Source organism: Phalaenopsis equestris, unplaced genomic scaffold, assembly GCF_001263595.1.
Source record: "Phalaenopsis equestris unplaced genomic scaffold, ASM126359v1 Scaffold000263, whole genome shotgun sequence".
NCBI classification, from domain to species: Eukaryota; Viridiplantae; Streptophyta; class Magnoliopsida; order Asparagales; family Orchidaceae; genus Phalaenopsis; species Phalaenopsis equestris.
In genome coordinates, this window is record NW_018164705.1 from 42,012 (window position 1) to 65,256 (window position 23,245).

The window sequence follows — 23,245 nt, forward strand, 5'->3', positions numbered from 1 at the left end:
TATATATATATGAAACTCTTAAATGAAAAATCATTATTTTCCTTTTAATTTAATTTTGGCGACTACTAAAAAATCAAAATCACACCATTAATTTTTTCTAGCATATGCAAATTATAAATAATTGAATTTCATGATAGTAATGTGTTTGATAAGTGATTTAATAAAGTTAGTGTCAAAGGATGAAGGAAGAAAGAAGCAGACTTAAGATTACATGACTAGAAGTTGTTCATAATGATTTGCGAAGAATTGATGTCATGATGATGATTATATATATATATGTATGTATGTATGTATGTATTTATACTTAGAAGTTTTCATCAAGTGTGTGACACACAAAATTGTATTTCATTGATTTTCATCATACTTAGAAGTTTTCATCATACTTTGGAAGTCTTGCTTTGTGCATGAATCATCCCAATCAAATGTTTTTAATACTTTCTAAATACCATTAACAACATATTTTTTTTGCTTTCATTCCACTTGTAATACTTTATGCATTGAGAATCACAATTATCCTCTCCTGCTTTCAATGACATTAGAATTTTGATGCACCCATTTGATCATGAAAATTCCTTGAAATTGTGATACCACTAGTTTCTTATGTTGAAGGGTTGGTTAATTTTGATTTTGAATTATTATTATTCTGCTAAACCTCTTAATTTATGTCAAGCAACATAGTAGGACATCAAATATTATGAAAAGTTCAGATGATTTGGCATTGCATCAAGCATGCAATCGTAGCATCGATCAAGGAGGCTCTCAAGAAAAAAGTTTAAACTTGGAAGGATAGATTTGTAAATGTAAAATGAAGAGGGAATTTCAAAATCGTGATTTGGGGGGGGGGGGGGGGGCAGAATTAGGATTAGGAGAGATATTTATATGCGGGTAATCAATTCCGCTTTATTTGTTACACAAAATCCATTTCCTTTATTTTAAATAGCTAGCAATCTCTTAACCTGCTAATCTACGAATTGGTAGCTATTTTTTAAGAAATGGCTGCCCAAATTTGAATTGTTGTAGGAAATTTCAGATAAAGATTTTTTACCTGTGGATAAATATAATTTGACTCTTTTTTTTTAGTAAATAGATATGGCTTTTGAAATATTTTCCTTCTCATTTTCTCACTCTCCTCTCCAACTCTTAGACAAATGATTTATTTAGACTCTTTTTATCTCTCTCCTCGGCATGCCATCCAATGTCCCATTAGTTCATAATCCCAAGGAGCAAATTCTCCAGCTCATCCTCTATTTTGGAGAAGTAACTTAATCCCATCATGCTTGTCATAGAAATCCTAAGTTTGCCCTAGATAAGTCCAACCAGTTTCACAAGCCTTCCATCTCGATTTCAGATAAAAAAATTTAGGGAAATTTACGTATGAAGCATACAATTCTTATGTATTTACACATCTCACACCTAAACTTTCATCACACCTAAACTTTCATATTTAACTTTCATATTTACACAAATAACACTGGTGTTTTAAACCTATGTATGAAAATGTGTATTTCACTTTTAAAAGGTGGTAATAGGGTTATTTTTTATGTGATATTAAAAATGTGAGTGCTATGTGTGTAAACATGAAAGTTTAGGTATGAGATATGTAAATAGATAAGAATTGTGTGCTATTTATGTAAATGCCCCAACATTTTATGGAGGACCTAGATTGTGAGATGAGATTCATCACTTTTTTATTCTAGAACTGATAAAATAAAGTGATATTTTTGTGAGTATATATCTTGAGATTCATAATAAATTTAATGTTTTATCTTTTAAAAAAGATATGAAGTAGTGGCATTTTTAATGAAGAATAATCAAAGATATCCATTTCTTCATCAAGTTTATCTATGTGAAAGTATGCTTAGAAAGTGTTCAATTAGATCCCGAAATATTTGGGAAGATATAGTTTAATATCAATCAATCTCCTAATCTTATATTTGAAGCTATTGATATCGATTAAAAAAATTGCATGGAGATGGAATCTTGCTTTTTGGTATTCACTAATGTATATAGACACACATGCATCAACTTTTTTGGATTGACTTTATAAATTATAATTCCTTTATTCATTCCTCAAATGTTGTATGACGTGTGAAACTGTCACAAATCCTTGATAATTGCTGACCTTTATTTTCTCTGTCTAATGGGAGTAGTTTCCATTCTTTGTTATACATGTTGAGATCACCTTTTCCTATTTTTTACCACCTTAATAGATGCAACTGTGACTTTTCTTCTGATATATTAGTCTTTATATTTTTTAAGTTTATCACATCCATTTTAACATTTTCATTTTCTCCATACATAATTTAACCATCAAGGACTTTTTAATCATCCAACATTTGCTCCATACAACATTTCTGCTTAATTATAATTTTATAAATTAAGCGTCCATGATATCATTAGACTGCATAATACTCTTTAAACATTTCTCTATTTTAATCATTCAACTTTTACTCTAGATGTTATAACCTCATATGTACTCATATCGTATGTGTAATAGATCCAAGATATTTGAAGATATCACATTTTCATCTAATAATATTGATTAATAATTATCAATATCATGGCTCCTACAATTGAATATCATATACTTAGTTTTTGTTCTATTAATTCGATGTCCTCTAGCTTCTAAACGTTATAATGTGAATTTTGATCTTTTGGTTAAATTGATATATATCTTGTTTTTTGCTGTATTTCTTCTCATTGAAGGTAATCCTCCTAAAAATCAGTTTATTGCTATTTCCCTTTTGGGAGAAAAAATAGACATGCATTGTGATTTCATACATTTCCTAATGGGTTGTCGCAGTGCAGAAAAATCATTATAACTACTCACACCTATTCCACCTCACCCATCATTCAGCATGCTACCAATGTGGGAACATGTCACCAAACCGTCTTAGCCATATCTAGCCTATTAGCAGAAGAGCCTATTACTGTATTATAGGCCAACACCATTAAAAATTTAGTAACCTTTCTCTTTTCCCATGCAGATAAACACGTGGATCACTTGCTTTCTGACGGATTAGCTGAATTCAATAAGGTAAGTTATTATTCTCAAAAGCCATGAATCCATCTTGAAACATGACAACCAAAATGCCAACAATATACAAGCCTTCACCCTCATATGTTGATAGCTTATCTAGTTTGTGTGTTTTTCTCCCTTCTTTTGCTATGGTTGCCTCTTTTTATCATGTTTTCTTGTAGTTTATGTGCTCACCATCATCATCACCACCATCATCAATCTTCCTCTTTTGCTTATTGTTCTTTTCCTTGTACTAAATTATTTTATTGTTTTTATGAGCAGAGAAAAAGTGTGGTGGATGGAAATGTGGAGCCTCTGGCTATTGTTTCCAAAAGTGACTCAAAGCTTGTTATTGAGCAGTTGCTTATGCAGGAAACCTTTACGAGGTAGCTAATAGTCCATATCTTATGTATTTGTTTTTTTGTGTGTTTTGTAAAGTAGTCTTCTTTTCTATTTTCACAAAAATACATCGCTTCACCCCATGAAATCCTCATTGTGCTCGTCAATATGTGCTCAACACATGTTTTTTGGCTTACTTCTTTTTAGGGATGCCCGTATCAGAACAATCATTGAAGAGCCAATTTTTATCAAATAGTCACTCGGCTTCCAATTCTTGCATTGTTTATGAAACATATTAAGTTCTATGAAAATAATTTCACATTATGGCTCTAATTTTCTTATTAATTAATGTCACTTATGTTGAGAAGAACAAACAGAGGTTACTGCCTGCGAAGTTTTTCTTCTTTCCTTAGTCTTACTGATCGGTTTGACGATGGATCTGTGTATTTTATGTGTCTTGATTAAGCTTAACGTGTGTTAGGTTTATCAGGTAAAAACTTAGATGCCTTTTTCTTAGAATGTAAATATTGTTGAATAACATGCTTTTTAAATGGTATAATTGAATTATTTGATATATAATGAACGCATCAATGCTTATTTTGCTTTGAGTTTGATGCAAATTTATTTTGCTCGAACCTGATTGTGTTCTTTACTATTTTCTAACCAGAGCTGAATATGGAAAACTTATGACAATACTTCGATCACGGGTACTTGACATCCCGTCTGCTAAAGGTGGTGAGCGCGCTCAGAATGAGGTTCCTAAAAGTTTTTCTGACAAAAGACCATGGCAGTTGTGGAACCCGAACAGGAATGTAATTGGAACCTCTGGTTTTTCTCTAAGTAATCCATCTGTCTTTACACCAGGATATTATGCCAGTGAAGCAGTTACCCCTGATCCTTGCAGCAAAGCTGTTCTTGAGGCAAAGAAATGGTTTGAACAGAAAAAGCTGTCTTCTAGTCCAATATGTGATCAAGAATTTGGACCTTGCAGCTTGAATACGGATATGAATCAATATGTTAGTGCATTCCTTTCTTCCATAGCTTCTTTGCTATTTTTACAATATCTGTCGTTATTCTTCTGTGGATAGTGAAAGCATTTTTAAATCAGATTGCTATCTGTTGCTATAGTTTTAAGAGCTTGGATAATGCTAGTGGATTATTTTTTACCATTTTTGGAGGTTATATCTTTGAAGGAACTCCTATTTAGAATCTGATAACCACTTGTGTTAGCCTTGCTTGGTTTTTTTTTTTTTTTCAAAATTTTTTCTGTGCTTCTTTTGGTAGCATGCCAAGAAACAACCTTTATCATCACCACCAACAAACAGTAAAAATCACTCATTCCTTCCTGGGCTTCCTTGTTCATGTTAATTTTTTTCTCTGAAGTTTTATTCTGAAATGAGTATTTATTTGGCTATAATGCTTTATTTATCAAATCTCTTGTTGAAGCGTCGTATTGCAAATTACATGTTCAATACCAAGGCTTTATGTTTGTTGTGGCCATGGGCCTAGTTGTGCCCAATGTATGGTTCTATGTTTACTGGTTTCATGCATAGGCCTCCTTAATTCCGTAACTGATCTTATTTTAAATTTTCTACAAAAAAAAAAAGAAGCATTTGAACAGATATATTGTTAGGGTTTGTGGAATGCTCCAAAAATTATATCAAATTGATGTTTTTACACAAGGCAAGGCATCTACGGAAAACTTCTTAATGCAATTCTTATAACATTTAATTTGATATCGTGTTCTGTTTAAAGGTTAACTGTGAATTTTTACTATGCCATTAAGTGAACCTTTTATTTATTTGATTTAAATGTTTTCTTCAGTGTTTTGATGGTGATGACGGCTCACCAATTGAGATGGCAAGGTCATACATGCAGTCCTCGTCTCCATGGGGATCTCCATCCTTCGGCACCATTGGTTTTAAGAGTCCACCTTCGAGTGAGAAGCAGTCTTGCAGCATTGGCACTCATTTGTTTCCATCTTCAAAGGTATTGATTACACTAATAAAATGAACAGGATTATAGGGAAAACATCTCTGTTTATGCTATTTTACAGTATGATTTACGATAAAAGTTCCAACTTATCTGAGCTTTCTAGTTGATTTATTAGGGGAAACTTTTTTTCTTAAGTATTACACTCTGAAGAATTTATTGCAATCGCGTGCTTAATTCAATGGAAAAATAATTTAACATGTTTATAATAAAAAAAGAATCGGTGGTTAGTGCTCAGAGCTGATATGGTTAAGAAGTTCTTTGTTAGAGCTGGTTACATGACATTGTGTCGTGAGGTGGACGACTGCAGCAGGTTTTTGATATACAGTAAAAATCATGAATTGATTAGCGTTGTTCAGATTTCTTTTATGTTGAGGTTGGCTTACCAATTATGCATTTCAGTATCTGCATTTGCATCTCATCTGTATTGCAATATTAAATTTTCACTTCTAAGAAACTTTATATATTTGTGCACAGCCTGCTGTTAAGACAATGGAACAGCATTTTAGGCAGTTGGATTCCCTTCATCATTTAATGCACATAACATGTTTTTTTTAACAAAGTTATGGTATGTTTATTAGAAATTTAACATATATGCCGTCTTATTCGAACACTTCGATCTCTAAATTTTTTAGGTAAAAGAGAAAACTATGTATGTTTTGTTCTTGATTTGATCTTGAAAGCAGTAATATTGTTAGCACGTTTTTCGAATAGCTTAAAGATAAATAGGATTCCATATTATTGAAGGGGTATTTTGTGCTCGTATAATGAAGAAGGTGTTATGGAAATTTCAGATATGTGTTTGTTTAGGATGTTTACTAATATTTGATAATTTAGGGATTGGGAGGTGAGGATTACATTTTCCTTGTAGTCTGGGTTATTATCCTTAGATGGTTTATAACAGGGTGAGAAAGGTCTATTCTTGAATTGATCCTACTCTAACTTGATATTGGTTCAAAACCATTCGAAGTGACATTAATCCACCTTGGCCATAGCAATTGGTTGGCTCTAATTTATCTTGATTTGAGCTAGGTGGGGCTTTTTATTTTCATCAAAACTTGATTTAAGCCAAATTAAAATATTTTTTTTGATTGAGAGAATGGTTAAAATTGTCGTAGAAATATTTACAAGGGATCATTTTAATTCAAACTATTTAAAGTATGAAGTTAGTTTCTTAATTTTTTAAATATGGCCTAAAATAACTTCACAATTAGAATCTTTATTTAACTTGATGGAAAATTTCCCCCAAAATTCACGAACGAGGTTGTGAATGAGGATTATTTTGGTAAATGAAGGTTTTGCTTTTTGATCATTCATGAATTTTTTGTGAAATTTCCATCAATTCCAAAATTGATTGTAACTGTAGGATAATTATATATTATATTTGAGAAGTGGAGAGACTAAATTGGATATTTTAAAAATTTGTGACTATAATGGCCCTCCTACAAATAGTCCAGCGGTTATTTCGAGCATGTCCTCATATTTATGATTGATTTTCTATATTTGAATCCAATAGTCCATAATACATTAAACAAAATATAGATAAGTAGTGACATAAATGGATGAAAAGGCATAAACAACACATGAAGTTCCGACCAATGCATGGTTTGGGGAGGGTTTTATGTAAATATGTACATGCATTCATACATGCTTATGCATTTGTCTGACCTAGCACCTTAGTTGGCTTTTGATTTTTAATAGAGTAAAAAATTTAACCCAATTTTCAAGCTTTATGCTTTATTTGAGTCAAGTTGTCAGTCCCAGTTTCATTTACCAATGCCTCAGTTACCTGTACTGCATTGACACAATGCATGCGGATCTATTTTTTGATGAACTTGTTCTAGATTATGTCAAGCCAACCAAAAATGTTAAGAGAACCGCTTTAAAGATTTGGTCAAGCAGGCACTTTTAAAGCAGAGTGCTGAAAAGTTGGAATGCTCAAAATAATATTTGAAGTTTCTGAATCTATGATCCTTTTACATAACTTGGTCTTGGTAACGTTGAAAACTTTGAGTGATCGAGTAGTTGGTGTACGCTGTCATTATTTAACGGATGCAAAGCGTTATTGATCCCTGGCAGAAGACAAAAATGTATCGTTGATGTAACATGTTAATTGTTCTGTTGCAATTTTGAGTATATTCTATGCATAAGAATCACGTTGTCTATATATACTATATGTAAGAATCACATTGTCGATCATAGTAGCTCTCAGAATCTGTAACACAGACTTATTGTTGTTTGTCTTCCCATGAACATATTTCAAGCATTTTATTAAGAAATTTTGAACATATTGTGGCATGGCTTATTAGTTACATATTACCACTGCCTTACATATGGTTCACTTATCTAAATCTGTGTTCAGGTAGGAAAAAGGGATTATGCTGCCACTCGAACTTGGGACCCGAAAGAGAACTCTACAATTTCTTTCAAATCAATATATAATGAACCAAGAATTACTAAGTGGAGGAAAACAAGTTCAACCACAGGGCCTTTAGCACTTGAGCATTCTAGAGCAACATCAGCAACTCCAAGCTTTGGCTATCAACTTGCTGGTACTAGTGTTATTATTTTTCTAAATTTTTCCTTATGTACTATCTAATTGCGGATGTGTCTTCTGGAGAAATTTCTTCAGATGAATATCTTAAATTGCATGATAGAAAAGCTCCTGAGGTTGGTGACCAGAGGGAAACATATGAGGAGCTTTCTCAACGCATCACTAGGGCCGAGTTTGCTGCAATGGAAACTCCCAAGTATTTGTCTCCTGACTTTTTGGCCATGTATTGCTATGATGTTAATAAGCCTATAGCAAGGCAAAATAAGGTAAATCAGATAGGGAAGCAACATTTTTGTTTACACTTGTTATCTCACGTTCAGGGAATTTTTGTTTCTGGACATATTATGCTGTTCATGACAGTTATTATATCAATTATCAAATGACGCTAACATATTTTATCTAAATTAAGGGTGTCGATTTTACTTCTGTAACCAAGGCACAGAATGATTCCTGCTATTCAGGATTCTGATGCTTTGGTTTCTGCAGCTCTAGGAAACGGTGACTTCAGAACTCAATAGAACAACCTATATTTTTTTGTTGTGCTTAATGTTCTTTAACTAGGTTCAATCTTCTTTGTTCCGCCATCAACCTTTTTTTTTCCCGGATTAAAGTTGATTTTAATTCATTTCAGGAGATTCTTTTACTAAAACAATAACTTCTCTGTCTGAGATTGTCGTACCATCTGAGCAAAGGTACTCATTTTTCACGTTTAGATAGTCATATTATGTGATTTACTTGATCAATTTTCCCAAGGAAACTTGAAATTTTTATTTAATTATGCTAGTAGTTATTTAGTATGCTTATGCTGTGATAATCATTTATAATTGATGAGGTGCACATTAAGGTTGAAATAAGGTTGAGATGTGTCTCTAAGTTATATTGATATTATTAAAGATATATATGATAGAACACTAACTATTAATTATGGAGTGATATAAGAAGGTGAAATGTAAAAAGTTGTTTGCCTTAAAATGAAATTAGGTAAATAAAAACATATAAGAAGTAAAAAGTTGTTTGCCTTCATGTTGTGACCACTCTCAAGTTTCTCATTCCCTCCCTAAATCCCCTCCTCCAGTCTTCCCATTCAGTCAGCCTCCCCTGGATTGCAATCGTTTCTTCACCCTACCAGTTCCTCTCAACCATTATTCCCTTCTAGCCCTCTATCCTGCTGCCCTCCCAGACCCTCCAGTCTCCACAGGGTGCCGCCAACCCTCCAAACTCCCTGACAGTCCCCTGCCACCTTTCCCCTGCCACCTTTCCCCTGCCTTCCACTTACTTCTCGAACTACCTTCCAAGCAATCGACTGCCACCACCACCTCCCATCAGCATCTCTACCTGCTGGCTAGCCGACACTCATCCCTTTGCTGTTGGCCTAAAGTGTCTTTTTATGTTTTTTATCGTTTATTTCCTATTTTGAAGTGTTGTTGTTGTAAACTATTTGAATTTCAACAATAATATTTTCGTTTCTTTTGTGATTCTGGGTTAACCCTGGTATCACAATAAGAATGGAATGAGAATGAGGATTTATAAAGCTGACCTTGAATAGTTGGGATAAGAGTAATGATGATGATATTGATGCTATGGCAATGTATGTAAAAGTCTTTTTAACAACAACAACAGAGCCTTAATCCCATTACGTGGGGTCGGCTACATGAATCCTTTTTCTCCATTGCGTCTTATTTAGTTCTAATAAATTAAGATCATTTTTTATACAATAAGCCCAAGTCTTCCTAGGTCTACTTTTGTCTTTCTTAACATAAGTCGAATCTAAAACATCTACTCTCCTAATCAGATCATCAGATGGTCGACGCTTAATGTGAAAAAACCATCTAAGACGACTTTCTCTAATTTTGTCCGTCACAGGAGCTACACCAACCCTAACACGGATATAATCATTTCGCATTTTGTCTCTAAGTGTAAAGCCACTCATCCACCTAATCATTCTCATGTTGGCAAGACTTAACTTAGTATTATGCTTCTCTTTTAAAGGCCAACATTCAACACCATAAAATATTGCAGGTCTCACCACTATCTTATAAAATTTCCTTTCAGTCTAAGCGGTACATTTCTATCACACAAAAGGCCTGAAACATTCCTCCACTTCAACTAACCAACTTGAATTCTATTATTAACATCTCCATCTATATCACCATCGCTTTGAACAACAGACCCGAGATATCTACATCGTTCACACCTTTTAATAACCCAAAGTTATACGTTTTCCATGTATTTAGTTTTAGTTCTACTCAAATGAAGGCCTTTAGACTCCAATGTAGACCTCCATAATTCAAGTTTTTCCTGAGCTTTTTCTCTCGTCTTATCCACGAGAAGGATATCATCAGCAAAAAACATAAACCAAGGTACATCCTTATGTAAATGTCCAGTAAGACCATTCATAACTAAAGCAAAAAGATATGGGCTTAAAGCCGATCCCTGATGTAATCCAACATAAATAGGAAAATATTTGGTCAATCATCTTTCAGCTCGAACACAAGTAACAACTCTAGTATACATATCTTTAATGACTTGAATATAAGTCATATCAACACTTTTCCTCTCAAGAACTCTCCAATTGATATCTCTAGGGACCTTATTGAAAGCTTTTTCTAAATCAATAAAAATCAAATGTAGATTCTCGTTATTATCTTTGAACTTCTCCATCAAACTTCTCAATAAATGTATAGCTTCCATAGTAGAGCTGCCCAACATAAATCCAAATTAATTATGAGAAATCTTTGTAATACGTCTTAACCGATGTTCAATTATCCTCTCCCACAATTTTAAAGTATGACACATCAACTTAATTCCTCTATAATTTGCACACCTTTGTGCATCCCCTTTATTCTTAAAAATGGGACCAAAATACTTTTCCTCCACTCCTCAGACATCTTTTAGTTTTTAAAATAATATTGAAGAGTTTAGTGAGTCATGAAACTTCCAAATCTCCTAAACATTTTCATACTTCAATGGGGATATCATCAGGTCCTACAAACTTTCCACCCTTGGTTTTCGTTAAATCCTCACCAACTTTTTTACTAATGCGACTTTAAAAATGAAACGTTTTATTAGTATTGAGGGTATTAAGATCGCTAAGGTCGATTGTATTTTCATAAACTTCATTAAATAGTTTATCAAAATAACTCACCCATCTATGTTGAATATATTTTTCTAAGAAAAACACTTTTTGATTTTCAATTTTAATACACTTTACTTGAGTTAAATCTTTACTTTTATTTTCTATTTGTTTGGCTAGTTTATACATATATTTTTCACCCTCATTAGTATCTAAACTATTATAAAGATCACTAAAAACAAAATTTTTAGCGTTTAGACTCCCTGCGTGCTGTTTGATATTTTTCCCAGTTCTCTAAGCTTTTACATTTAAACCAATTTTTATAACATAACTTCTTATTTTTTTATCTTTTCTTGCACATTATTATTCCACCACCAACAATTTTTATTTGAAGAAACTTTTTTTTTTATTCTCCAAGTACATCTTTTGCTACTTGTTTAAGAGTGTTTGTTACTTTATCCCAGATAGCATTTGCTTCATCATGAACATCCCAAATTTTGAAATCTTGAATTTTATTCATAAAAATAATTTTATTTGTGTCTTTTAGGTTCTTCCATCTAATTCTACGATGATGAGTCATAGTATTCTTTATTTTACAACTCTTCATCTTAAAATCAAGAACTAATAAATGATGTTGGGTGCTTAAATCTTCACTTGGAACAACCTTACAATCTTTACAATCTTGACGACCTCTTCTTCTCATAAGAAAATAATCAATTTGTGTTTTATTAGATCCATTCTTATAAGTAATAAGATGCCCATCTCTTTTGTTGAATACAGTATTAGTAATAACAAAATTGTACACTAAAACAAACTATAAAATAGCTCTATCTTCTTCATTAGTCACTCCAAAACCGTAGCCACCATGAATATTTCTAAAATTTTCTACCATTCTACCGACATGTCCATTTAAATCCCCTCCAATAAAAATTCTTTCTTCAAGAGGTTACATTTGAATTAAGTCTTCTAAGTCATTCTAGATATTATCTTTAGACCCTATATCTAAAGCTATTTGAGGAGCATAAGCACTTATAATATTAAAAATGTTAGTATCAATGATAATCTTAAGGGCTATAATTCTATCTCCAACTCTATTAATTTTTACAACATTATCTTTCAAACTCTTATCCATAATTACACCTACACCATTTCTAGTGCGACTCTTACCAGAATACCAAAGTTTAAAACTTAAGTTATCAATCTTCTTAGCCTTTTCTCTAACCCATTTAGTTTCTTGAATACATAAGATATTAATCTTTCTATGAATCATAATATCAACTAATTTCATTAATTTACCATTGAGAGTACCTATATTCCAAGATCCTATCATAATATTAATTTTATTAGTTTTATGAACTAACTTCTTTACCCGCATCCATCCGTAATGTGGGAGACCTTGCTTATTTGACACTACACCCGAGCGCCGGTGTAGCGACCCTTGCACACTTTTCACTGTATTCAAGCTGTCAGAGGACGCCCTAACACTTACACAAAGATCAAAAAGATTCATGTCATGATTTTTTTAGACAAGTTTTACTCTGGCTGTCGACTACCTAATGCAACCCTCCATTTTTTACATCCGGGCTTGGGACCGGCAAGGGCAGTGTTATGTAAAAGTCTTTTTAAGAATGAACTTAATCTATTGGCTTAAAAAAATCAGAAATGTTCACAGTATCTTTAGTTAAAACATTAGGTTGCGTGTTGGATTTGGTTCAATTGCTCATGTTATTTCCGTAAGCGTTTACTGACTTGTGCTTGGCAAATAACATTTGTACTCTACTCTAATGCTGGTTGCAGCATACAGAAAAGTGACATTGAAGTGAAAGTCCAAGCTGACAATGCTATAGAAGTGAACCCCAATTCTGATTCTAAACACGCACGTTCATTCACTGGTATACTTTCTTTTGTCCATACTAATTTTCTCATGTACGAAGATCTAATATTTTGTTACATGCAAATCTGTTGCTTTCATAAATATTTTTTTTTTTTGGAAATTGAAGATGATTCCTAGTTTAGAGATTTTTTAGTTGATGTTTAAAACGGTTTTCTGAGGGAATGTGCATAAGATGCTTTTATTACTTATGTACATTTCAAAACATCCAATAATTTCCATCCTTTTACTAAACGCAACTCCTCATAATGATAGCTCTTGGTAAATGCCAATTTTGTTTTTTTTTTCGTGCTAATGTGAAAGTTATATATGAACCTCTTCCTGTTTGCTGTTTTTGAATACATGTACACTGAAGCTGGCAACTGCTCTTGTCTGGATCAATCAGTGGCTTAGTTGGTCGTCTCATTAACACTCAGTCTTTTGAGGAAGAAAGCAGAACATAATAAACGGAATGGAATTGCAATGATTAGAAGGGGTGAGAGCTTAATCATGCTCGTGGAGAATTGGAATGGGAAAGGTTAAGGGAAAAGTAGGGTAAACACGGAGAAAACAATCAGAATAATGGTTAATCACATCTTAGATCACCAAATTACTTGGAGAGGCACAGCTTGACAAAATGGAATCCATGCTTTAAGTAGAGGAGGAAGACTGACATAGAAGAAAGCTTCAAAGGCAGCAATTTACTATTCCTTCTTCAAAACTGACTTTACAAATGAAACCAAGGGTAATTTGTGCTAATATTTTGACAACCAATGGCCCAAGCTCCCCTTAAAGTGCTCATAAAAAGAAGTACAATCTTTAAATGAATTCATTAAGTTCATAAAATGATTCCTAAAATTCATTATGTTAAATCTGAAATTCGGAAACCTGCCATCAATACCCGTGTGTTGTGAAATATTATCCCCCAAAGAGTAGTGTCCTGAAGATGCCTAGGTAGGATAGTAAATCATGCAAATCATTCAGTGGATTATTTGTCTGTCATAATATATGGTGGATCAACTGTGCCGGACGACCAGAATGCAGGACATATTCAAGGAAACTATTTTCTTCCTCTCCATACATTTCCAAAGTTAAGATATTCAATATTTTTAAGCATGGTTGCTAATTTCTAGATAAACAACATTGTTTCTAGGGTGCCCAAAAAGGCAAAGGAGATTAATGATGACAAGTTATTATTTTTTACATCTTGCATTTGGTGGTTTCTTAGAAGCAGATGAAAAGAAAAGACTACAAAATCATTCATTTATAGGAGAAAAAATTTAGCTCCTTAGTTGATTGAAAGAGAAAAATGTAAGGAGAGGAAAAAGGAGAAGTGGAGAAACAGAGTTCTTAGAACTTCGCTTTGATGTATGCTGTAGGTGGCTGTCGTGAAGTGTTCAATATGGGTGTTCTTTTCATAATGAAATGAGAGATGAGGGCTTTTGATAGGACTCTTTGGAATACCTTCTCTCTCTTGAGAATTTTATATATTTTTGGGTCCTATTTATAAATAGTGTTGTAGTTGTAAAGAAGTTTTAAGGCTAGCCCATGCCTTTCATGAATAGAAGAATTATTCATTTTGAGCAAAATCTTTTTGGGATCAGAGCCTACCCCAGCGGCTCACGTCTTCATTGCAATTTTCCCAGTGATATGTAATCCCTTAGGGTTCGGTCACAAAGGTGGTCACGAAGCTGCTAGATCGGATTGTGAGAAACTGGTAGAGTGGTGCGACATTGTGCGAGGGAGCGGCCCTGTGCGAAGGAGCTGACGCGTCTGTGGGGCCTTGGTTGTGAGAACAGTGGATCGTGGAGGAAGACAAGAATGGGATGGTAGGTTACGGTTCTATGCAAGCTAGGACAAAGGGAACAGGTGAAAACGAGTCTAAAGGCCTTCATTTGCGTAGAACTAAACTTGAATACATGGAAGGTAATTTTAGTAGTAGTAGCTCTAGTGACAGAAGTGCAACTTAGAGTGATCAAATTATTAAAATGTGTGATTGATGTAGATATCTTGGGTCTGTTGTTCAAAGCGATGGTGATATAGATGGTGATATAGATGGATGCTAATAGTAGAATTCAAGTTGGTTGGTTGAAGTGGAGGAGTGCTTTGGGCCTTTTGTGTGATAGAAAAGTACCACTTAGACTGAAAAAAAAAATATATATAAGACGATGGTGAGACCTGCAATGCTATATGCCGCTGAATGTTGACATTTAAAAGAGAAGCATAATGCTAAGTTAAGTGTTGCCAAGATGAGATTTATTAGGTGGATGAGTGGCTTTACACTTAGAGACAAAATGCGAAATGAATATATTCGTGATAGGGTTGGTGTAAGCTCTGGTGGCGGACAAAGTTAGAGAAAGTAGTCTTAGATGGTTTGGTCACATTAAGCGTTAACCATCTGATGATCGTGAATACATGGAAGGTAATTTTAGTAGTAGTAGCTCTAGTGACAAAAGTGCAACTTAGGGTGATCAAATTATTAAAATGTGTGATTGATGTAGATATCTTGGGTCTGTTGTTCAAAGCGATGGTGATATAGATGAGGATGCTAATAGTAGAATTCAAGTTGGTTGGTTGAAGTGGAGGAGTGCTTTGGGCCTTTTGTGTGATAGAAAAGTACCACTTAGACTGAAAAAAAAAATATATATAAGACGATGGTGAGACCTGCAATGCTATATGCCGCTGAATGTTGACATTTAAAAGAGAAGCATAATGCTAAGTTAAGTGTTGCCAAGATGAGATTTATTAGGTGGATGAGTGGCTTTACACTTAGAGACAAAATGCGAAATGAATATATTCGTGATAGGGTTGGTGTAAGCTCTGGTGGCGGACAAAGTTAGAGAAAGTAGTCTTAGATGGTTTGATCACATTAAGCGTTAACCATCTGATGATCGATTAGGAGAGTAGATATTTTAGATTCAACTTATGTTAAGAAAGGCAGAGGTAAACCTGAGAAGGCTTGGGCTTATTGTATAAAAAATGATCTTAATTTATTAGAACTAAATGAAAATATGACTCTAAATAGGACGCAATGGAGAAAAAAGATTCATGTAACCGACCCCACGAAGTGGGATTAAGGCTTTGTTGTTGTTGTTGTTGTTGGTTCGGAGGAATGCCATGGTAATTTCATGTAAGGATGTCAGGAGAAGGAGAAGACGCAGGTGGTAAAGGAGTGGAGCTTCTTGGAAAGGTAAATCCAAAGATTTTGAAGATCTTGACTGAGCTCATACATGGAGCTAACATCTTGACTGGAGCCACTATCTCAACACATGCTCCGACTCAGGTGAAACTACATCCCACTCATGTGGATCTGAAGCTTAATGGACCGAACACATATCTGAGTTGGTCGTGCCAGTTCGAGGCTGCTATATTAGGGAAGTAACTGGCGAGATAATTGGTTGGAGTCAAGACTGAGTCGGAGAGTGACAGTGCTAAGGGGGATGAGTGGAGGACCACACATGCCTCACTTTACACATAGCTTCTTAACTCGTTCCATCGATTGCCTCATCAGTAAATGACATTCGAAAGGTGAAGGATATCTTGGCAAAGCTGAAGAAGACCCGTGCTGGGACTAAGAACCATATGAGAGTGTTCCAGATTCAACTTGACATAGAGGCTGTGATACAAGATGGTACATCAATTTAGGAGTATTCCATAGAGCTGGAGCGGTTGTGGCAAGAGCTTGATCACTTCTCACCTATGTCGAGTTGTGGTGATCAGGGGTGCAAGTAGGGGGAAATCTTTGCACAGATGATGGCTATGCAATTTTTGGCTCATTAAAACTCAACCTTTGATCAAAGGAGATATGTCCTTCCACTTAGGCAACTATTCCTTCACTGGATGAGGCCATCGCTGCAATGATATGGGAGGAGAGTTACATAAGGCTACACTCTGAGCTGAGTGGACTTCCAGGTACGCGATCAACTTTGGCTGCCTCAAGCTCAAATATGACATTTGCGCAGGGTTAGACCCACAAGTGCTACAATTGTGGAGAAGTGAGACACCTGAGCAAAGCTTCCAAAGCCACCCAAAGAGAAGGAGACGGGTGGATGTGGATAGTTTAGAGGTTGTGGTAATTGTGGAGGTCAAAGGGGTGGAAAAGGTGGCTACCGGACAAATCTAATGGTAGCAAAAAATGATGGAGAGACAAGTGCGGTCTTTACCTATAAGGATCATGAGTTGCTGGAGATGTTGAAGAGAAAGTAGAGAGTAGTAGGTAATGTGACTGAGGATACATTCGTTTTATCATCATCAAAGGGGAACATTGCTACTTATGCTCAGTTAGCCAAATGCACTCGTCATACAGATGCTCTTGTCTCTGTATTCACCATAAGATCACCAGAATGGATCGTTGATTCTGAAGCATCTCGACATGTGATAGGTAAAGCTAGCGATTTCTCTCATCTAGCAGTTCTATAGAGCATTCAGGTCGCTGATAGTACAACCTATGTTTGGTAAGAGTACTGTAAGGTGTACCGACTCAATGACTTTGTCCAATATTTTTCATGCTCCTTCATTTACAGTAAACCTTTTATCCATTAGCGTCATTATTCTCCAACTAAAATGTATTGTGTTCTTTGATATTCTTAAGTTGATCTTTCGAGTGAAGGTGATTGGTCGGAGACTTGGGACTAGCAAGTGGTACAGTAAACTCTGGTACTTAGATAGATAGGGGATAGACTCATCTTTGACATCCATGGTAGAGAGTGCTGTAGTAAGAGGATTTGAGAGTGTGAACGATGCGTTGTTGCTACATAATTGGTGCATATGACACTCTTTGTTGCGTCTATTAAGCCATTTTTATTCTTCTTTGTATGAAAATGCAAATAAACATGAACTTGTGTGTGATGCTTGTGAGTTGGGTCAGCATATCAGGAGCTTTTATGTTATTTATAGTAATAGGAGTAGTTGTGCTTTTGATTTGGTGCATTCAGATGTATGGGGACCTTGTTCTACAACTTCGATGAATGACTAGACATTTTGTGACTTTTAGTGTTTGTTTTTGTTCGTGTTACTTGGTTATATATGATAAGAAATAATAATGATGTACTTGACTGCTTTAAAGACTTTCACATGGCAATTCGAACTCAATATAGTGCGGTAGTTAAAATATTGATGTTTGATAATAAGACAGAGCATACCAACAAGGCGTTTGGGGAGTGCTGTTAGCTTAAGGGATACAACATCAAATCACATGTCCATACATACTGAAACAAAACAGAGTAGTAGAGAGGAAGAATAGACACTTTCTAGAGGTAGCTTGAAGCATGATAGTCATGATGAATGCCCCAAAACACTTGTGGGGCAAACAATTTTGACAACCGCTCAATTGATCAACAGAATACCCTCAAGTGTGTTAAAGTGACAATCTCTGTGTGAGTTATTAAAATGAGATAATGGTGAGATCCTTTTATTGAAGATATTTGGTTTTGTATGTTTTGTGAAGGATAATAGAACATCAATAGTGAAGCTGAATCCTAGAGCTGTGAAGTCGTTTTCGTAGGTCATTCTACTACTCAGAAGAGTTATGCTTGTTGGAGCCCAATAGAGAAGAAATTATTTGTGAGTACGGATGTGACTTTTAGAGAATTCTAACCGTACTACTTCTTGGAGGTGATTTCACCCTTTGGTGACCTTTTAGATAATGGAAGTATGAGGTGAGAGGGGAAGACTAGTGATGGTGAGAGATTGGTACATGTTGAAATGATGCATTGTCCCATTGTGTGGGAAAGATCAAATGAGGAAGAGACGAACACTGAATCCACCTCTGAATTCGATTGCACTGGTGATATGATTTCTCTCATTTTTTCTCCCACTCCCACGACCTCAAGGAGGACCTCTCACAGTAATGCGAGTCATTCTCATTATCGTTATTCTTATGATTATTTTGGTTTCTCATATAACATTACTCAGTTTGTCTTATACTTTAACATATCACCTACATACAGAACATTCATTGCATATTTGGACATTGTCTTTATACTCAAGTGTTGACAGGTAGCTAAGGAGCATCCAAAGTGGAAGACTGCCATGCTGGAGGAACTTGGTGCTCTCGATAAGAATAAAACGTGATAGTGTTGACCTCACTTTTGAGGTGAGGGTTTGTCGGTCAACTTTTTGATAGAGTTGAAAATATGAATATGAAAATAATTTTTGAAATTTAATTTAATATAATAGATATATAGTTTGGGTTTTGAAAGTAGTATGTTTTAATTTTCAAAAAATGAGATCAAATGGATCTCATTTGTCCAATAGTTTGCATAATTGTGCCCGATACCGTGAATACTGCACCCTCCCAAAAGATAAGTGTAGCTCAGCGATAGATTCAATCCTGCAAACTAAGAGATTTGTGACATTCGTTTGGTCTGCGAATCTTTTATGTATGACCGACAAGTTCCCCTATTTAATACAAAAATTAAATAGGGTTTATTTTATCTGGGTTCCAAGTTCCCTATAGAGGCAACCCCCTATAGTTAATTACATCCGACGAGAGTCACTTGAGAAAACTCTCGATAATGATCAGTGGTTCTAGTCTTCAAGAATTCAAGGTTCAGGTTTTCAAGGTAGGACGTGGAAAAAACAAGTGAAAGTGTCTCAAGTGAGAACAATTCTTTCAGGAGTCCAAAGGAAGTAAAGGGTAAGGGATGTCATAGATTCCGTTCCAAAGGAAGTAAAGGGTAAGGGATGTCATAGATTTCGTGGAGAATCCTCAGTGACCTCACAAACTATCAACAATCGTTTATGCAAATAGCCCGCAAAAATAAGAGGATTTACGTCGTGTCACACGACAACTTCAGAACCTAAGGCGGGTTAGGACCTACACTGCACAACATGGTTGTACAGGAGCCTAAGGAGAAAGTGAGGATTTATGTCTAGGCGAGCTATCTATCTCGAATGCCTATAGGTTGTTATAGAAAGGGATAATGCTGAAGAAGATCCTCTTGCTGCTCGGTCTGAATTCCTCGCCGTGCTGCCCACAAAGTTAGCTCCAAGCTTCTGTCGTCGCGACTGTCGCGACGACTCCAAGGTTTAAGTGTTTGAGATTGGTGATTTGTGTTTCCCAATTTTAGTGTCAAAATTTGGTTTTGTTTTGTTTCAATTTTGGTTTTGCGTGGAGAATAAGCAAATTGCAGGTAAATAAAATGTACTTGAAAGGTAAAATGTAATAAAGTAAAATGTTGTAAAGAAACTGTAAAAGCGTACCTGGGCATCTGCTACTATTGCGTTATTAATGTTGTGAGCGTAGTATGATTTGCAGCAGATTTAAATAAACTTGCAAGAAAATAAATAAAGCAAGAAAATCCAGCATGAAAGTCATAAAAACGAGTAGTAGAAATCGCAAGCAAAAGAAACCTGTAACCACATATGACAGATCGGGACTGGGTATAAGACATTGGTAAAAGTAGGGGCTCAGAGCTGAGTTGTGTGCTTCCCGACCTTGAGTAAGAGTTGCCAACTCGACAATCTACAGGAGGTAGTTCTTAACCTCAATCCAAATGACTAACCATGGACTTTTATAAATTTTCATAGAAAATTTATTTGATTTTCATGCAAAAACTATTGTTTAAATCTTTTTTATGCAGAGTTCTTTTTAACATGCAAAAGGGATTTTTAGTTTATTTTTGTAATTATTTTGTAAAGTCGTACAGTCCACGGACTAGTCACTCTAATCGTGCTAGAACTACTGACAACCTAAGAGTGTCGGGGGCAACGATCCCACCAAGAATCGGCGAATAGTATCATGGGTCCTTCCCTCTCCCTTACTGAAGATCCTTGAGGTTGGAGATACTATTCTAATAATCTCACTTCGTATCCCTCGTTTAAGCACACATAAGCAATGTCTTCATCGCCCTCGCCACATATACCCTAGACTTATCCTAGTCCGATGATCCATATGTGGGGTTAAGAAATTTCCCCAATTGTCAGGATGATTTGAGTGTAATATTCAAGCTCAAATCCCGATGCACTGGGTTTCATTATAGGTTTTCATTATAGGTTAAGTCATTGATATAGGTTAAGTCATTGAGGGAATTTCACCGTTGATTTAATTAAGGAAGCATGAAATACGCCTCGGTGCGTCCTCATGTCTAGTGTCTTAGTCAATTTGTAAATTAGGGTCAAGTGTCTAGTTTCACTGTGCATTCGAGGATTAGGTGAATGGACTCTTACCTAGGGTATGCTTGTAGAACCTTGGGAGGTTACACTGCAGAAATTAGGTAGATGGGCTCTCACCTAAGGTGTGCTCCTAAAGTCTAGGAAACCTACATTGAGGATTAGGTGGATGGGCTCTCACCTAGGGTGTGCTCCTAAAGTATAAGAAGTCTAAACCGAGGACTAGATGGATGGAGTCTCACCCATGGTGTGCACCTAAAGTCTAGGAAGCCTACACTGAGGGCTAGGTGGATGGACTATCACCTAGGGTGTGCACCTAAAGTCTAGGAGGTCTACACTGAGGACTAGGTGGATGGACTCTTACCTAGGGTGTGCACCTAAAGTCTAGTGTGCACCTAAAGTCTAGGAAGCCTACGTTTTAACTTGTGCTTAAAGTGATTTAAGGCATTTTATTCTCAAATAAGTGTTTTCCAACTAATTAAATTAGAAATTCTCATTTTTTGACTTAACCATTTAACAAAAGTAACAAAAGAAATGAAAAGAAAATGTTGATCCACTTTCAAAACTAACAAATCAAAAAAGAAAATAGCAAGTGGATCAACCTAAAAACGTGTGAAATCTTTCAACAACTATAATTAAATAGACTCTCAAGAAGAGTACTTAAGTTTGTTCTAAGATACTGCATAAAATCAGTTCAAATTGACACCTAAAGTGGCTCCAAAATAGTGCGTTAAAATCAGACTTTAAATTCGCTTAAAACATTGGGTAAGCCTCTCAAAATCAACAAACAAAAGCACCCCAAAACAGTGTCGAAATTGCTCCAAAATGGTGCCGAAATTATTTTCAAATTAACATATAAATCCTAAGCATGAAAAGATACATTTCACATTAAGAAATAGAAGTACCTCTTACGTAGAATTAAAGATCAGAGTTGTGTAATTATAAAGCTTTGGTTCCGCATATGCAGAGAATATAAGCATTGTATGGTATGCACGTAAAAATTGAAGCCAATATGATAGATATGCAAGCACATAGCAATTGAGTGGCATGTATGTAAAACAAAGCTTAGGTATTAGGCATACAAGTACATATGATTGACATACAAGTTATTCCAAGACTTGGTTGATTCCAAGACTTGGGTGCTGGATATGTAAATACATATAAATTGCGTAGTATGTATGTAATTCTTCCTATCCAAACAATCGCAAGCAAACTTATTTAATCAACATAAGGATCTTCACAATTTCAATAAGAGAAAGACTCCACAATGGTAAAAAGATTTCAATCGTCATCAGCCTTTTAACCATGCTTATTTGTTTATCATATTATACATTACTCTCAACTTATTATACAATTCAACTCACTATCATTCAACTTTCAAAGAACCACAACACTTTACACTAAAATATAGGACATATTAAAATCAATTGTTGTGAGACAGTGCTATAAAATAATGCAGATTAAATAGCTTTGAAATGATTCCTGAAGTGCAGATGAAAGAACACAGCATGCCAATGTATAACAAACCGGCTAAGAAAGATTTACTAGCATGCCACTCAATTCCTATGCATTCTACCAGTAAAGAAAAAGACAAGAAGCCCATCGCCTTCTGTTTGCAGAAGATAAAAAAAACTGGAAGAATGTGGTGTAGAGCTAGTGCAATGCCACAAGCTGTTCTCATCTGCTTCAGCTGTTGCGCTTAAAAGGACGTACGTGACTGCGACTCGAATGCTCGTCTCCTCCTTCCGTGTTCGAAAGGAAGAAGGGGGAGTACGGCTCGGTGAGGATGTTAGGCGTGAGGATTCGGTCGTGAGAGGGAGAGGTAAGCTAGCGAATGCTTCAATCGAGAAAGGAGAGCCAAGCAAAGACCTCTGTGCCGAGGTGAAGAGGCGAAGTCGAGCGAGTCAAAGCAGGTGACAGAGAAAGGAGTCGAAAGCCTCGGTGCAGAGAAGATCGAAGCCAGGTGAGCGGAGTTTCTTCTGCGCGAAGATGAGGGAGGCGGGATCGGGCGAGGTCGAGCGAGAGAGGAGCGGGATCGAGGGAGGCGAGGCGAACTGGGGGAGATGCATTTGACTATGTTTGTTCGGCGTGGAGGGAGAAGGAGGCAAACGACTTCTGTCGGATGAGGAAGAGACGAAGCGGCTGTTCGGCGGAGAGGGGAGTGAGCTTTCTATCGAGCGGAATCAAGCCGAGCAGGATCGAGCAGGAGCTTCGCTTTGGAGCGTGAGGCGAGCGGGGGCCGAGTAGTCAAGACTCGGTGCCGTGGAGAGAGTCGAATCTCGTCGT

General features: G+C 35.7%; 2 protein-coding genes across 2 annotated transcripts in view; both read left to right on the top strand.

Moving 5' to 3' along the window:
• LOC110024603 overlaps positions 1-8,346 on the top strand; it is a gene marked incomplete at its 3' end in the record, with an annotated part of 45,339 nt that extends 36,993 nt beyond the window's left edge. Inside the window, exons 2-8 of the mRNA XM_020724663.1 lie at positions 2,988-3,037; positions 3,302-3,405; positions 4,026-4,374; positions 5,183-5,347; positions 7,713-7,902; positions 7,983-8,170; positions 8,314-8,346. Coding sequence (XP_020580322.1) covers positions 2,988-3,037; positions 3,302-3,405; positions 4,026-4,374; positions 5,183-5,347; positions 7,713-7,902; positions 7,983-8,170; positions 8,314-8,346 — 1,079 coding nt within the window. The remainder of the gene's footprint in view (positions 1-2,987; positions 3,038-3,301; positions 3,406-4,025; positions 4,375-5,182; positions 5,348-7,712; positions 7,903-7,982; positions 8,171-8,313) is intronic.
• A 1-nt stretch (position 8,347) lies between these two features.
• Positions 8,348-23,245, top strand: part of LOC110024612 — a 37,357-nt gene continuing 22,459 nt past the window's right edge. The window contains exons 1-3 of the mRNA XM_020724681.1: positions 8,348-8,402; positions 8,536-8,596; positions 12,775-12,869. Of these exons, the coding sequence (XP_020580340.1) occupies positions 8,348-8,402; positions 8,536-8,596; positions 12,775-12,869 (211 nt within the window). The remainder of the gene's footprint in view (positions 8,403-8,535; positions 8,597-12,774; positions 12,870-23,245) is intronic.